Source organism: Ixodes scapularis, unplaced genomic scaffold, assembly GCF_016920785.2.
Source record: "Ixodes scapularis isolate PalLabHiFi unplaced genomic scaffold, ASM1692078v2 ptg000154l_1__unscaffolded, whole genome shotgun sequence".
NCBI classification, from domain to species: domain Eukaryota; kingdom Metazoa; phylum Arthropoda; class Arachnida; order Ixodida; family Ixodidae; genus Ixodes; species Ixodes scapularis.
The window spans coordinates 866,547-881,574 of NW_024609924.1; the positions used below are offsets into that span (position 1 = coordinate 866,547).

Below are 15,028 nucleotides of genomic sequence, written 5' to 3' on the forward strand. Positions count from 1 at the left end.
TGGTGTGAGGGCCGTGAGGGCGGTCAGTGCGCGAGGCCCCCTTCAGGTCGAGCATCTTTCTCAGCAATTTTGGTGTTAATGGCGGGTTGTTCTCTAGCTTTCCCTAGATCGACACGAATTGCTGAGATCGGGTCCGGCTCGAAATAAGCAAGCAACTCGGAGCAATTCGAATACGTTTGAAGCGGCTGCATCTAATCAGGGACGCAAAATTTTCACGTGATACCTCGTGCCGGCGATGACGACACCGAAAGACTTGGTTCTCGTTTGAAATCGATCGTTTTTTGGAAATAAACTGTTTCAGAAAGGTGCATTAGTATTCTTAACGGGATTTAAATGCATAAAAACACGTTTATAACGCTTAATTGTGTCTAAATAGTGCAAGAAAAATAAAATTTTATGATGACGATGGCAAATTGCAGCAAGTGGTTGCTGCGTGTGATCGCGGGCGGCGCGTGTTGCTGGTGTTGCGACGTAAAGTTTCTGGCCGAAATTGCCCCATCTGAAGCTGGCTTGAGTGGCGTGCATGAGTGACGTGAGGGCGGTGAGTGGCGTGAGGGCGGTGAGGGCGGTGAGGGCGGTGAGGGCGGTGAGTGGCGTGAGGGCTATGAGTGCGTCAGGGCCATGAGGGCCGTGAGGGCCGTGAGGGCGGTGAGGGCCGCGAGGACGGTGAGGGCTATGAGTGCGTGAGGGCCGTGAGGGCGATGAGGGCGGTGAGGGCGGTGAGTGGCGTGAGGGCGGTGAGTGGTGTGAGGGCCATGAGTGAGTGAGGGGCGTGAGGGCCGTGAGTGCGGTGAGGGGCGTGAGGGCCGTGAGGGGCGTGAGGGCCGTGAGGGCCGTGAGGGCGGTGAGTGCGTGAGGGCCGTGAGGTTCAGTGAGGGTGAGTGAAGGGCTGAAGGTGAGTATGACTGTGAGGGTGAGGGTGAGTGAGGGACTTAGGTGAGTGTGGCTGTGAGGGTGAGGGTGAGTGAGGGCGACCTAAAATGCCGACCTCTGCTTCTAGGACACCTAGAGAAATTCAGCCTTTCCACTCTGATGAAAACCAGAGTGGAAAGGCTGAATTTTGCACCTCCAACAAAATGGACGCTGCATATTTTTGTGTGCAGAGTGGGCTCCCAGTTTGTTCCATTGGCACTGGAATATGCAGACATTAGTGACACAAGAAAAAATCATGAGCCATACCACTCTGTGAAGGTGGATGACCAGCGAAGCTGTTTAGCACACGATACAGACCCACCCTGAGAGGCCAGAAGAAACTAGGGATGTGCGACAGGACCGCCATTCCAGGAGAGCGGAAGGAAAGGAAACTAGGCATGCAAACGGCTTGGAACGACAGCAAAAAGAGGGCGGTGCGAGCGTAGACATGGCCAACACGGGTTGCAGAGGCAAATCTTTGAAAAACCTTCATTATCTACCCCTACCGATCTTTAAGTTGTGCCTCTACTGAATAGGCCTCCCTATTGATAAAAAGATTTTTTACTGGAATTTTATTTCCAGTAAAAAATCTAAGTTTACTGGATTATGGGACTCTTCACTTCCGGTAAAGCCAGAATTTACCGGATTTGCCTGGATTCACCGGAAATTACCGGAAGTCACCATATCTATCGAAATTGAACAAAACTTGCTTAATGTCGAGAGTTGGGCTAGTTGGTATTCGTTGATCATAATGCAAAAACAGCGCAAACAAACACGGACGAAGGAGAAGAAACACGAAGACGGGGCAGCGCTTGTCCCGTCCGCGTGTTTCTTCTCCTTCGTCCGTGTTTGTTTGCGCTGTTTTTACATTATGAACAAAACTTACTCTTCTTTTTTTCGGAAGTTAACGGAAGGGTTTAGGAAGAAGCCTGTGAACCGTATGTTTACCAGATGTTGGACGATTTGGTAACCATTAAGGGGGGACACTACCCAGAAAAAACAATTTCTGCAAAAAAGTTGATTTTGAAAAATGTCATATTTATATCCACCAACATCTAGAGAGTATTCCCAGAAGGTTTCATAAGTTTACACTGCATATTTATATTTTTATGGATTATTTTCAGTCCACCATTGCTAAAGAAAAGGTAGAGGTTGGAGCCCTCTGAACACATTTTTCTCCATTCCACTTTTTGCCATAAATTTCACTTTAGGAAAACTATCGCTTTGTTATTACGTAACTTCGATTCATTTTTGAGTTTTTCTGGGGTACAATTTTAAGGGGAAGATAGCTATGAGCTTGTATTTTTTATTCTTGTCATTTTTCATGCCCAAAAACTAAAATTTTGGACCAAGGATGGAAATCTAAAAAAAGTTTGTGTTTATGTGGCTTTTTTGTCATGAACGATGGTATAATATAAAAATATAGCTTCATAGCTATCTGCTCTGAACTGTCCTAAAGCAATATAACACATGAAAACAACAAATTTATAAGTAATTTCAGAACGATAGTTTTCCTACGCAGATACGCCCACATTCACCTTTGAACATTTGCAATTTGTTTTGTACTTCACTCAGGTTCAAAAATTTGTCTCAAATTTTCTCCACAGCAACAGAAACTCACCCTGTAAATGTCATTTAAATCAGTCAAGTGGATAAAATATTAACCTTGTTGGGTCCCTTAAATCAGTTAGTTTATATACAGTCAAACCCGGATATATCAAATTCAAAGGGGATTGTAAAATAGTTTGATATATTGATAATTTGATATACAAAAATATTTTAACTTAAGCTCCCAGTTGAAATTTCCACGCATCTCTGTTAATACCGAGGGCCGCGACAAACAGGACCTTGCCAAATAGAGCCCCTAAGAGCCGCTAAATACAGTATAGAGCTTAGTTAATGAAGGTCACAAACACCGCCGCGTTTACACGACTGTGTTTGCGATCGTTTACGCCTGGCCATGATTTCGACACAAAGCCGGCAACAAAACACAAAAATAATGTAAAAAAAACGAGCCGCATAAAAAAAAGAAAAAAAACTTTCGATTCAAAAAAAGAAACATCACTAAAATCAGGCAGCAAAAAAAAAAAAAAACGGGCAAAGCAAAAGTGGCATAAGGGAAAGGTAAACAAAGATAAGGCATTCAAAGTGTAATTGCTGAACCGTTGTCCACACACTCAACTTGACAAACTTCTCTTTTTGCTTATTCAATTTTGGGGCTAAAGAATCTGGCAGTAACAGCAGTGTTCAGGGAAAGAGCGCACGCTGCCGTTCCAACAGCAACACTTCCTGCCCTCCTTATGCGCACAGGTGCCCTTCCCCTTGCTTTTGCCATCTTCCTTTTTGTTTTTGCAACTGTTTTTTTGTTGCGTCTCTCTGCGAGTGTGCGCTGGCTTGGCAGTCTGCCAGCCCCGCAATGCGAGCTAACGTATATGCTCGCAGCCAGCGCCAATCCGACCTGGGGAGAAGGGACTGGCGGCAGTGCTTAGTTTGCTATACTAGAGTGTCCTCGCCATGGGAGTTTGATAGAGAAAAACAATGTTCCTGTACTATGACATGCGATTTTCAAGGGGATCCTTGGACTGTTTGATATAAACAATAATTCGAAATACCCGGGTGTGATCTAAATCTAACCGAGCTCGACTGTAGACCCGCAAGTTCCATGTCTTTACTTCACAGGGTCGCTAACAGTAAAATAATTTGCACAACCAAACCTATAACAGTCCATGCACAGGATATTAAGGAAAAAATCCCATAAAATGCAACATAGTGCTGCCAATGATGGCAGTGAAGCAGTGATCTAAACACTTAGAGGAACTGAAAGTATGAAAAATAACTGGGCGGGTGTAAATAAAACAAAGCTTTTAGTACCAGGAAAAAGAAGTGTAGGGGGTAAAAAAGAGTGCAGGGGGTTGTTTTAAAAAGCAAACAAGCCATTTCACAAGTCGGCAGCACGCTTGATTCCCATGCCTCTTGCCAGGGTTCGATTTCTGCCAGCGTTTAGTCCTTTTTATCCTTTTTTTTCTTTGCATGACTGGAATGTTTCAGATAGATTGAAAATCTTGTTGTTCATTCAAGCTCGGAATGTTCTAGATACGCACACACTTTCACAAGGAGATTCTCGTGACTGCTTGAAAGCAGTCCCCTATCCATCGCCGTCAAATCGTGTACGGTGTCTTTTTCCTTTTTTGTTTCTCGGCACTAATTCACCGCGTTAAACTTTCATTTAAAGTTTTATTCATCCAGTTCATGTTTTTATTTCTGACATCACGAGAATAGAAAAAAAAAAACACACCACAAATGTTCAAAGAAAAACAATTCACACAGACGTGGCCTCCTTTGCCGCCAGCTGCTCCAGGCGCTTCCTGACCCTGCGGCCACAGTCCGTGAGATAGTTGGTCATCAGGTCACCCAAGGCAGCGACCCTGACAACGTCCACCTCGTTGGCCCTTGGGTGCAGTGCCACGTACCTCCCCAGCAGATCTACAAGGGCAACAAGTGCATTAGCCCTCAACAACAAATCATTTCCTCAAAATGAAGCAAGAAAACCAAAGACAATCCATTGGGACTAAAAACAGTTCATATCTACCACAGTATCTTGACAAATGCCCACCCAAACTGATAGCATGAACAGTAAATATATGAGGTTGGCCATCAGGGGATAAAACTGCATAATTTTAAAATAAAAGTAGAAAATACTCGGGCACTGGCTACAAACTCGCGCGATATGGGAACAGATACCGCAGACGCGGCAAACTCGCGTTCCTGCGAGGCTGTTTAAACAGGTTAATAAAATCGTGAGGGATTTCTGATTCAAGCACAAAATAATTTTTTGCATGTAAAATCAGAATTACAATTTCTTTACCAATGGACTTTTATATCGGCAGTTTGCATACATGCCAGCAACAACAATCAATAAAGCCACAAAACAAAAAGGGCAATGCCCAGCTGTGTGCGGGAACTTCAAATTCGGATTCCGGGAATAGCTGTTTTTCTTTCCAAAGTAATTTCCAAGCTTCACTTGTTTAGGGTGATGTCCAGGCACCATTTCTGAGGCATCCAGGAAAATAAAAACAAAATTGAAGTTTGAACTTTCAGTGCTTTTTTCATTAATGCAGGACAAAATACACAAGAATTATTATACAGCAACAAATATTTAAGTTAAACCATATTGTCACGGGTGGTGACCAAAAAACAATAGATGAACAGGAAGAAATAAACGTTTAATGTGGCGAACTTGTGCCAAAAATAAAAGAGTACAAAAGATAATAACAAAGCGTCGCGGGCGTCGAAATCGGCGAAACCGCAGGATCGAGCACTGGGGCGAGACTGACTGCGCTCGCCTGGCGGGATCCCTTATGTACCCTCGTGGGTTTCTGGATCGTTCGGCGTAGAAGGTTCGGCGCGTAGAACATTCTAACCGCGAATCAACAAGACGGTTCTCGAATTCACCAGAACATCAAATTACACTCTCAACAAAAATGTGTAGCCGCTGCCAGGAATCGAACCCTGGCCTTCTGCGTGAGAGGCAAGCGCGATAACCGTTAGGCCACGCGCGCGCTGCCTACTTGGCCAGCTGCGCGCGCGGCCTTACTCCCCCCTTTAAAAATTGCATCGTCCCGATGCAACCCAAAAACAAAACAAAGCAAATAAAAAGAACGGTAAACTAAAGAGTATTTGGAATACGTAAGGTCCACTGTCCTATCGAGCGTAGTACGGCTTCATGCGCACGACGTGGACGACTTCTGGTCGTGGAGGGCGGCGTGATGAAGTCCGTGTTCCGTCGGGCATCACCTCGTAGTTCAGATCCCCGAGTCGACGAAGCACTTTGTAGGGTCCAAAGTAACGTTTCAGGAGCTTCTCGCTGAGACCGCGGCGGCGAATCGGTGTCCACACACACACCCTCTCTCCGGGCTGGAAGTGGACGTCCCGACGACGAAGGTTGTAGCGGCCAGTGTCGACACGTTGTTGAGCCTGAATCCAAAGTCTGGCGAGCTGACGGACTTCTTCTGCCCTTTGGGCAACCACCTGGGCGTCGTCGCTTGCGTCGACAGCCGCTTCGTGGGGTAACATAGCGTCCAGCATTGTCGTTACCTTGCGCCCATGCACCAGCTGAAAGGGTGTCATTCCGGTGGTCTCTTGTACGGCCGTGTTGTAGGCAAATGTGACGTACGGCAGCACCTCGTCCCATGTCTTGTGCTCCACGTCGACGTACATGGAGATCATGTCGGCGATGGTCTTGTTGAGTCTCTCCGTTAGCCCGTTGGTCTGCAGGTGGTACGCCGTGGTGCGGCGATGGCTGGTGTGGCTGAGACGAAGGACTTCTTGCGTCAGCTGGGCCATGAATGATGATCCACGGTCTGAGATCAGGACTTCGGGAGCGCCGTGCTGGAGGACGATGGATTCAATGAAAAACTTGGCAACTTCCACAGCAGTTCCGGAAGGAAGGGCTTTCGTTTCGGCATACCGCGTGAGATAATCTGTGGCGACGATGATCCAGCGATTTCCCGACGTCGACGGCGGAAAAGGGCCAAGTAGATCCATTCCGATCTGCTGGAAGGGTGCTGTTGGCGGAGCAATTGACTGCAAGAGTCCGGCCGGCCTCGTCGGAGGTTTCTTTCGTCGCTGGCATTCATGACATGATCGCGTGTACAGGTGGACGGTTTTGGGGAGCTTGGGCCAGTAATACTTTTCACGAATACGTGCCAGGGTCCGGCTGTAACCAAGGTGTCCGGACGTCGGGTCGTCGTGGCAGGCTTGAAAGATCTCCTCCCGAAGGTCGGTCGGGATTACCAGCAGCCATGGCGAGTTGTTGTTCCCGAAGTTCTCTTTGTAGAGTACACCTTGTCTAATGGAGAAGGTCGGCAGCGCTCGTGAAAAAACACGTGGCATGGCACTCCCGCGCCCTTCCAGGTGCTCTATTAGTGCGCGCAGCTCAGGATCGTCTCGTTGACGCCGGGCCATGTCGTCGATGTTCACTGCGCCCAGAAAACACTTGTCGTCATCGTTGTCGCTGCTGCCGGAAGGTGTTGCGACGGGAGCTCTGGAAAGGCAGTCGGCGTCGCTGTGCTTGCGGCCTGACTTGTAGACGACGGTCATGTTGAACTCTTGTAGTCGGAGACTCCACCGCGCGAGGCGTCCTGACGGGTCCTTGAGGTTCGCAAGCCAGCAGAGCGAGTGGTGGTCCGTGACTACCCGGAACGGGCTCCCGTATAAGTATGGACGAAACTTCGTGATTGCCCAGACGACCGCAAGGCATTCTTTCTCAGTCGTGGAGTAATTTCTCTCCGCCTTGGTCAATGTCCGACTTGCGTAGGCGATGACTTGCTCGGTGCCTTCTTGTACTTGAACCAAAACCGCGCCAAGCCCTGCGTTACTTGCGTCCGTGTGAATCTCGGTTTCCGCATCCTGGTCGAAATGTCCAAGAACAGGAGGAGTCTGCAGTCGTCGCTTCAGCTCGTCAAATGCCTGCTGCTGTTCATCGGCCCATTCGAACTTCTCGGCGTCCTTCGTGAGGTGTGTGAGCGGTGCGGAAATTCTTGCGAAATCTCGAACAAAGCGCCGATAGTAGGCACATAGCCCAAGGAACCTTCGGACGGCCTTCTTGTCTCTTGGCGCTGGAAATGCTGCGACGGCACGAGTCTTCTCGGGGTCTGGGCGGACACCTTCGTTACTAACCACGTGGCCGAGGAACTTCAGTTCGTCATAAGCGAACCGACACTTTGACGGCTTCAGGGTGAGTCCGGCGGTCCGTATGGCTTGGAGAACTGCTCGGAGTCGTCGCAAGTGCTCGTCGAAGTCGCTGGAAAACACGACGACGTCGTCGAGGTAGACGAGACAGCTCTGCCACTTCAGTCCTGCCAGTACGGTGTCCATGACACGTTGGAAAGTTGCTGGCGCCGTGCACAGTCCGAAGGGCATTACTTTGAACTCGTACAGTCCATCCGGCATGACGAAGGCTGTCTTTTCTCGGTCCCTTTCGTCGACTTCGATCTGCCAGTAGCCGCTCTTCAGGTCCATCGATGAGAAATATCGAGAGTGGCACAGCCGGTCTAGAGTGTCGTCGATGCGGGGGAGTGGGTAGACCTTTGTCACCGTGTTCAGCTGCCGGTAGTCTACACAGAACCTAAGCGTCCCGTCTTTCTTCTTAACCAGTACGACTGGAGAGGCCCAAGGACTGCTTGAAGGTTGAATTATGTCGTCGTTCAGCATTTCTTGAACTTGCTCCTGGATCGCCTGCCTTTCTTTAACGGAGACTATGTATGGCGATCGATGCACAGGGCGCGCGTCGTCCTCGGTAACGATGCGGTGCTTCGCAACGGTGGTTTGGCGCACCTTCGACGACGTGGCAAAGCAGTCGCGGTATTCGGCGAGAAGGTTAATCAACTGTCGTCGTTTTGGGCCCGGGAGTTTAGGGTCAATGTCGAGCTGCGCTGGCGACGCACTGTCTTGCTGAGGTGGCGAGAATTCGTCAGTAATGGCGGCGACAGCGGCGGAGTTTTGGAGTTCCTCGACCTGGCCCACGGCTGCACCTTTTGTGAGGTGTTGCGCTTCATATCGGAAGTTCGTGACGAGGACCACAGTGCGGCCATCCTGAAGTTCAGCAACTCCTCTTGCGACGCCTATTCCTCTTCCCAGAAGCAACTGGAGGCTTCCTTCGAGCAGAACTTCGCCGCAGAAATCTTCGGTGATCCCGACGGGTACGAAAACACTCGACCGCGGCGGTAAGTTCACGTGGCTGGCGAGGACTCGGACCGCAGATGACGTCGCTTTGGGTTCCTCCGGTGGTGAAACAGGCTTTCGCAGCATCAACCGGTTTGCTCCGAGGTCGATGACGGCGCCATACTCGCAGAGGAAGTCCATTCCGAGGATAACGTCCCTCGAACAGTCTTGCAGAACGACGAACTTTACAGGGCACGTCTCACCGTGGATCTCGACGCGAGCGGTGCATCGCCCGACTGGTGTGATGAGGTGCCCACCGGCGGTTCGTATTTGAGGTCCATCCCACGGCGTCGTGACTTTTCGAAGGCGGCGGGAGAGCCTTCCACTCAAAACTGAGTAGTCTGCTCCGGTGTCCACGAGTGCCGATGCGTCGTGGCCGTCGATGATGACGTTTAGGTTGTTGGACACCGTTTCATGAGCGTCGTTTCGGTCTCCGGTAGCATTCGAGTGGGGGCCCTCCGACGTTCGTGGAGGATCTTGGCGTCGGTCGTCTTCGGCAACTCCACCTCCAGGGGTTGCCGCGCCTAGTTTCCCCGGCGTGGAGCGAGGGGCGACATGCTTTCACGTCGGGGTCGGTGCATCGGCGAAGCTGGACGTCGTGGTGAAGGCGATCGGAACTCTCGGCGGGACGCAGGCTCGGGGGACTGGGGTCGTCGCAAGTACTCGTCGATCTCCCGAGGGCGTTCACCATACCTGGGACGCGGGTCGCTTGGGTGGAATCCGCGCAGCCCGAGTCGTCGGTATGGGCATCGGCGGTACACATGGTCAGCTTCCCCGCAGTGGTAACACAGCGGGCGTCGGTCGGCCGTCCTCCAGACGTCTGTCTTCCTCGGCGCAGGTCGGTCTGGGTGAACGTGCGCCTGATCTTCCTGTCGTCGGGGATACTGCGGCGTTGGGGCGTCTCTTCGGGGTGGCGCCGCGGCTTGGCGGGGAGCTTGCGGCGGTCGTCGGGCTATGGCAGCGTAGCTCAACGTCGGTTCCTGCGGTGCCACCGTGGTGATGGGAACCTCTGGTTGGAGCGCCCGTTGTACTTCCTCGCGCACAGCCTCGGCAATGGAAAGTGTCGCTGGACGACTTGCGGCTGGCAGCAACTGGCGGAGTTCCTCCCGGACGACCTCCCGGATAATTTCGCGGATATCCGTACCAGGAGCGTGCTCGCCGCCAAGCAGCGCGGTTGCAGCGACACTTGGATGTCGCTGGTAGTGGGAAGCGCGCGCTTGGAGGGCGCGCTCGATGTTTGTCGCCTCGGTGACGAAGGCTTCGACGGTGCCCGGCGGGTTGCGCACGAGGCCTCCAAAGATGTCGTCTCTCACCCCGCGCATGAGGACCCGCAGCTTCTTGTCGTCTGTGGCTCGTGGGTCGGCACGGGCGCTCAGGCGGAGGACATCTTCTACGAAGCTTGTGATGCTTTCGTCGGGGCCCTGCGTTCGAATTCTGAGGAGATCTTCTGCCTTCTCCCGTCGGTGTAGGGTGGCGAACGTCCGCTGCAACTCGGCCACACAGATGTCCCACGACGTAAGCGAAGCCTCGTGATTCTCGAACCAATGCCTCGCAGTACCCTCCAGCGAAAAGTAGAGGTTCTGGAGGCACTGCTCCGCAGTCCATCCGTTGTGCCGCGCCACACGCTCGTAGTGCTTGATCCAGTCTTCGACATCCTCATGGATCTCACCGTGGAAGGGAGTCGGCGTACGGGGAGCGGCGGGCAGGTAGACGACGGCAGAAGCGGCGGGGGTCGGCGACTGGTCGGCCATCGTCGGCTTCGTTGGCTGCTTGGTCCTGGGCGGCAGAAGTCCGAATTCCGGGTGTAGGCCTTGGGTGCGACGACTGAACCGGATCTCGGTAGTGCCTTCGTCGGTTCTTCGTGGGCTTGGCGTCGGACTTGCACTGCGAACCCTCGGAGGGGAACGCTGCACGGGCATGCGTTACCCAGCACCTCCACCAATATGTCACGGGTGGTGACCAAAAAAACAATAGATGAACAGGAAGAAATAAACGTTTAATGTGGCGAACTTGTGCCAAAAATAAAAGAGTACAAAAGATAATAACAAAGCGTCGCAGGCGTCGAAATCGGCGAAACCGCAGGATCGAGCACAGGGGCGAGACTGACTGCGCTCGCCTGGCGGGATCCCTTATGTACCCTCGTGGGTTTCTGGATCGTTCGGCGTAGAAGGTTCGGCGCGTAGAACATTCTAACCGCAAATCAACAAGACGGTTCTCGAATTCACCACAACATCAAATTACACTCTCAACAAAAATGTGTAGCCGCTGCCAGGAATCGAACCCTGGCCTTCTGCGTGAGAGGCAAGCGCGATAACCGTTAGGCCACGCGCGCGCTGCCTACTTGGCCAGCTGCGCGCGCGGCAATATGGAACACTCAAGAATACAAAAAAAAAACACCTTATGTGAGGTTACTTTCTTCTAACGAAACCCGATGAGAATTCGCCCATAAATATTCCTTCTGGACCTCACAGTACCCGGGTATTTTCTGCCCAAGAATATGTTCAGATACGATCAAACATGCGAGTCCGGTTCGCATTTGTGATTTTCTTCATAGTTTTATATGCTACTCCCCAATATGTGGAGGTAACGAAATCCCAAATATTTTCTCAAAAAGACATATCTCTAAAGAAAAAAAAACATGACTGCCCCAAGATGATGATATCGCCGTTTTCAGGGGTTTGTTGGTTCTGTAAAACTGAATTTTTTAAGAAGCAGTAAATTATAGTTACTATATTCTTGAATGTTTACAGAATCCTAAAAAGTATATATCGCGCATAAGCAATTCACAAATTTGGTTGCTTTAACATTTTGGCCCCATTTTTGCGACTCGTTATCTCGTTATATGTCAAGGACATTAAACAAACTTTTTTCGTATGTTCTTCATAGAAGCGTGTCTTGTCAAAAAATAAATTGCTGGTCTAATTTATAGTTAAAAATATTTACAGCGTCTTAAACATATCCGAAATTGAAAAGTTTCGCAACTTCAATGTGCAATTAAAAAAAAAAAAACATCTTCGATCTCTTTAAAAGTTGGAGGAATCACACTCCTTTACGCTCTCGTAATATCTCATTAAAAACATGTACGTATCATTTTGTCTCTGTCAAAAGTTTTGCGCTTTGATATGCACTTCGCATGCGGACATAAGTTTGCCTAAGGCCACGGCCACAATGGCTGTTTTCTAATTTTTTTTTGTTTAGAACATCTCAGAGTGTCCTGTTTCTTACTGGTGCACAAGTCCGAATTATACATCTGGACCACTCTAAATACATCTATGAAGTGCACACAGCTCACTCAGGACAGCAGTTTGAAGCATCCAAGATGCAAACTGTGAGGAGCCCCACCCTTTGTGGAAACACAACCTCCCGCACGAGATGCTTGGCTCAATAGAAAGAAAATGACATGTATAACCAAGAAGCTCCCAATCCCAAACACACACAAAAAAAAATACTGCTTTCAGACGCTGTTTGCCTAAGTAAACTGACGGAGCTGGAAAAGTCGGGCTGGTAGGGTTTTTATGCATAAATGAATAAATAAATCCAAACGCAGACATGGGGAGACGGCAGCTCCAATTCCAAACTAAAGGTGTCGCTTGCTACACTGTAAGGAATGAAATGAGCATGCTGGTAATGTGTATACATTTCAGGAAAGGTGACTCTGAGATCATTTAACACCCGACCGCTAAACGTAAGTTGGATTGCGGTTGTTGCGCGGTTGACTATTCCTCGACCAGTAGAATCGGCGGTCACCCCTGCACATATGGCCGATATTATGGAGACGTTCAGCATGCATCATTCAAAGGACAACTTCAGTTTCCCCTTGATAAGCCTACCTAGGAAAGAGATTAACTTCCTTCTGTAGCAGCTTCTCTCTCATTTCCCAAACTGCGACGTTGTTCAAGAGGCACCACTTTCTGCCATGGCGTGAAATATTTCCTGCTTAGGTTTCTCCTACCTTCACCCTTTCCCCCCTCCCTTTAATATCACATATATACAAACTCACGGAACAATAAATGTTGTTGCTAGTTGTAAGTTTTGTCTGTCTGTCCTGTGTGTGATCCTTTCCTCAAATGTAATGCCACACTGGTGTGCGCAAACCTATACCCCCCGCCTTGCCTCCTTCCCCCCCCCCCTTTCCTTGTTCGTGATTTGCTGATCAAGGGAGTTTCCCTTGAGCATTGAGTGTAAATATTTATTTACTTATTCCTTCATTCATGTAAAAATGCATAAAAACCCTACCAGCCCGGCTCTCCCAGCACCGTCAGTTTACTTGGGTGAACAACATCTGAAAGCGAGTTTTTTCTTTTTTTTCTTTTTGTGTGTCTGGGGTTGGGAGCTTCTTGGTTGTATGTACTGTTTTCTTGCTATCGAGTGTAGTATCTCCTGCGAGGGGTTGTGTTACAGTTCGCACGACCTCGCAGTGGCCTATGCAACAACTAAGCACGAAGGGCGGGCTCCCCACCGTTCGCCTCTTTGATGCTTCGAACTGCTGTCCTGAGTGAGCTATGTGCACTTCATAGACGTATTTAGAGCGGTCCAGATGAATAGGTAATTCAAACTTGTGCACCAGTAAAAAACAGGACATTGTGCGAAGTTCTAAACAAAAAAACTGGAAGGCAGCCACGGCGGCTGTGGCCTTGGGCAAATATGTCCACGTGGGAGGTAAATTTCAAAGCGCTGCGCTTTTGACAGGGACGAAATGATGCAACATATTTTTAATGGAATATTAGTAGAGTGTAAAGGAGAGTGATTCATCCAAATTTTAAAAAGATCGAAAAAGTTTTTTGTTCTTTCCATTGCACGTTGAAGTTGTGAAACTTCTCAATTTTGAATATGTTTGAAGCGCTGTGAATATTTTGAATTATAAACTAGACCAGCAATTTATTTTTTGATAAGAGACACTTTTATAAGGGACACATGAAAACAGTTTGTTTAATATCCTTAACACGAAATAAGATAATGAGTCACAAAAATGGCAGAAAAACGTTAAAGCAGCCGAATTTGTTATCTTTTATGTGTGAAATATAATATTTTATAATCCTGTAAACATTTAAGAATACAGTAACTATAATTTATTGGTGGAAATGGAGCGTGCTGGTTAAGTTACGGTGTTTGTGGAGAATAACATAGAGGAGGAAAACCGGACGACACGTTTCTCCAACAGTTGGAGAAATGTGTCGTCCGGTTTTCGTCCTCTATGTTATTCTCCACAAACATTGTAATTTACTGCTTCGTAAAAAATAATCTTTTTTTTTAGCTTGCTTTTACATGCACTTAAACTTGACAGAACCGACAAAATCTGAAAAAAGTGTTGTTGTATGGAAGCAATCAAGTTTTTTGTTTTCTTTAGAAAACATTTATGATATTGTTTTCTCCATATATTGGGGAGTAGCATATAAAAATATGAAAGAAAAAAAAAATGCAAACTGGGGACACGTGTTTGAACTCATCTGAACACACCCCCAAATACAATTATTTCATGTAGCTGCTGAGAGTCAAGGAATCACGATGGAGATTCAACCCACTGTCGTCACCCTCATGTAGTCTTATGGCCACTTACTCCTCAGTGCCTCCATCTTTTCAGGTGAAGCCTCCCTTTTAGCCTTGGAGCCTGGTTTGTTCCGGCACGCTGTGCCGGTCACGCTCCTCGACGCCAGCTGCTCCTGAGTCCACAGGCACTTGGACCCTTCTATCACGCACTTCGAGTCCGATTTTGCTGACAGTGCCAAGTTGAATTTGGGCAGTGGCATGGAGACGCCTGGGCTAAAATACACCTGCAAAACACAACACACGTGTTCACAAGCTCATTTCCAGTTTTCGGTTAATCTTTCACAACCACTGTAGAATTGCAAATCTTGTACACACAATGTCATGATAACTTACGTGGCCGTCAATCACGTCAAACAGCTTGGGTTTAGTGACTGGAGGGACATTGGCCTGCCTTTGTTCCGGCACTGTTAACATAAACATCATTGGTGAGAGACAGCTGGAAAAGAGTTCTTCAAGCTGACACTGCATTCGTTAAATACACAGGCTGTTTTTTACAGCAGAGCTGTTAAGGGCTAGGTTCCCCAGGATCGTGTCTGCGTATGTCGACACAAACCTACCTGGACAGCTACCGCCATCTATAAGCGACGGCAGCAAGCACACAACCAGTATGGTTTCCGCCGTCGCTCGTAGATGGTGGCAACCTTTCCAGCTATAATAGAGGAATGGATAATTGGGCGTGTTGGTGGGAATTCATCGTAGGAAACAGAGCGAAAAACAGACGACAACGAAGAAGCACACAGTGTATCGAGTACAGCTCCGCTGGTCTTCCTTCTTCACAAGAGTGGAAAGGCTGAACTTTTTTGTTTAACGATTACAGATTTTTCTAAAAAAAAGCCATGAAAGTTAA

At 48.7% G+C, this 15,028-nt stretch overlaps 1 protein-coding gene across 1 annotated transcript; it reads right to left on the bottom strand.

Annotated features, from left to right (window-relative positions):
* Positions 1 to 4,149: 4,149 nt before the first annotated feature.
* LOC8041035 lies at positions 4,150 to 14,402 on the bottom strand. Its single transcript, XM_042287693.1, has 2 exons — positions 14,192 to 14,402; positions 4,150 to 4,395 (listed from the first exon to the last, which is right to left on the bottom strand). The coding sequence occupies exons 1-2, from the start codon at positions 14,379 to 14,381 to the stop codon at positions 4,232 to 4,234; spliced, it is 354 nt and encodes a 117-aa protein (XP_042143627.1). The 5' UTR covers positions 14,382 to 14,402; the 3' UTR covers positions 4,150 to 4,231.
* Positions 14,403 to 15,028: the final 626 nt, after the last annotated feature.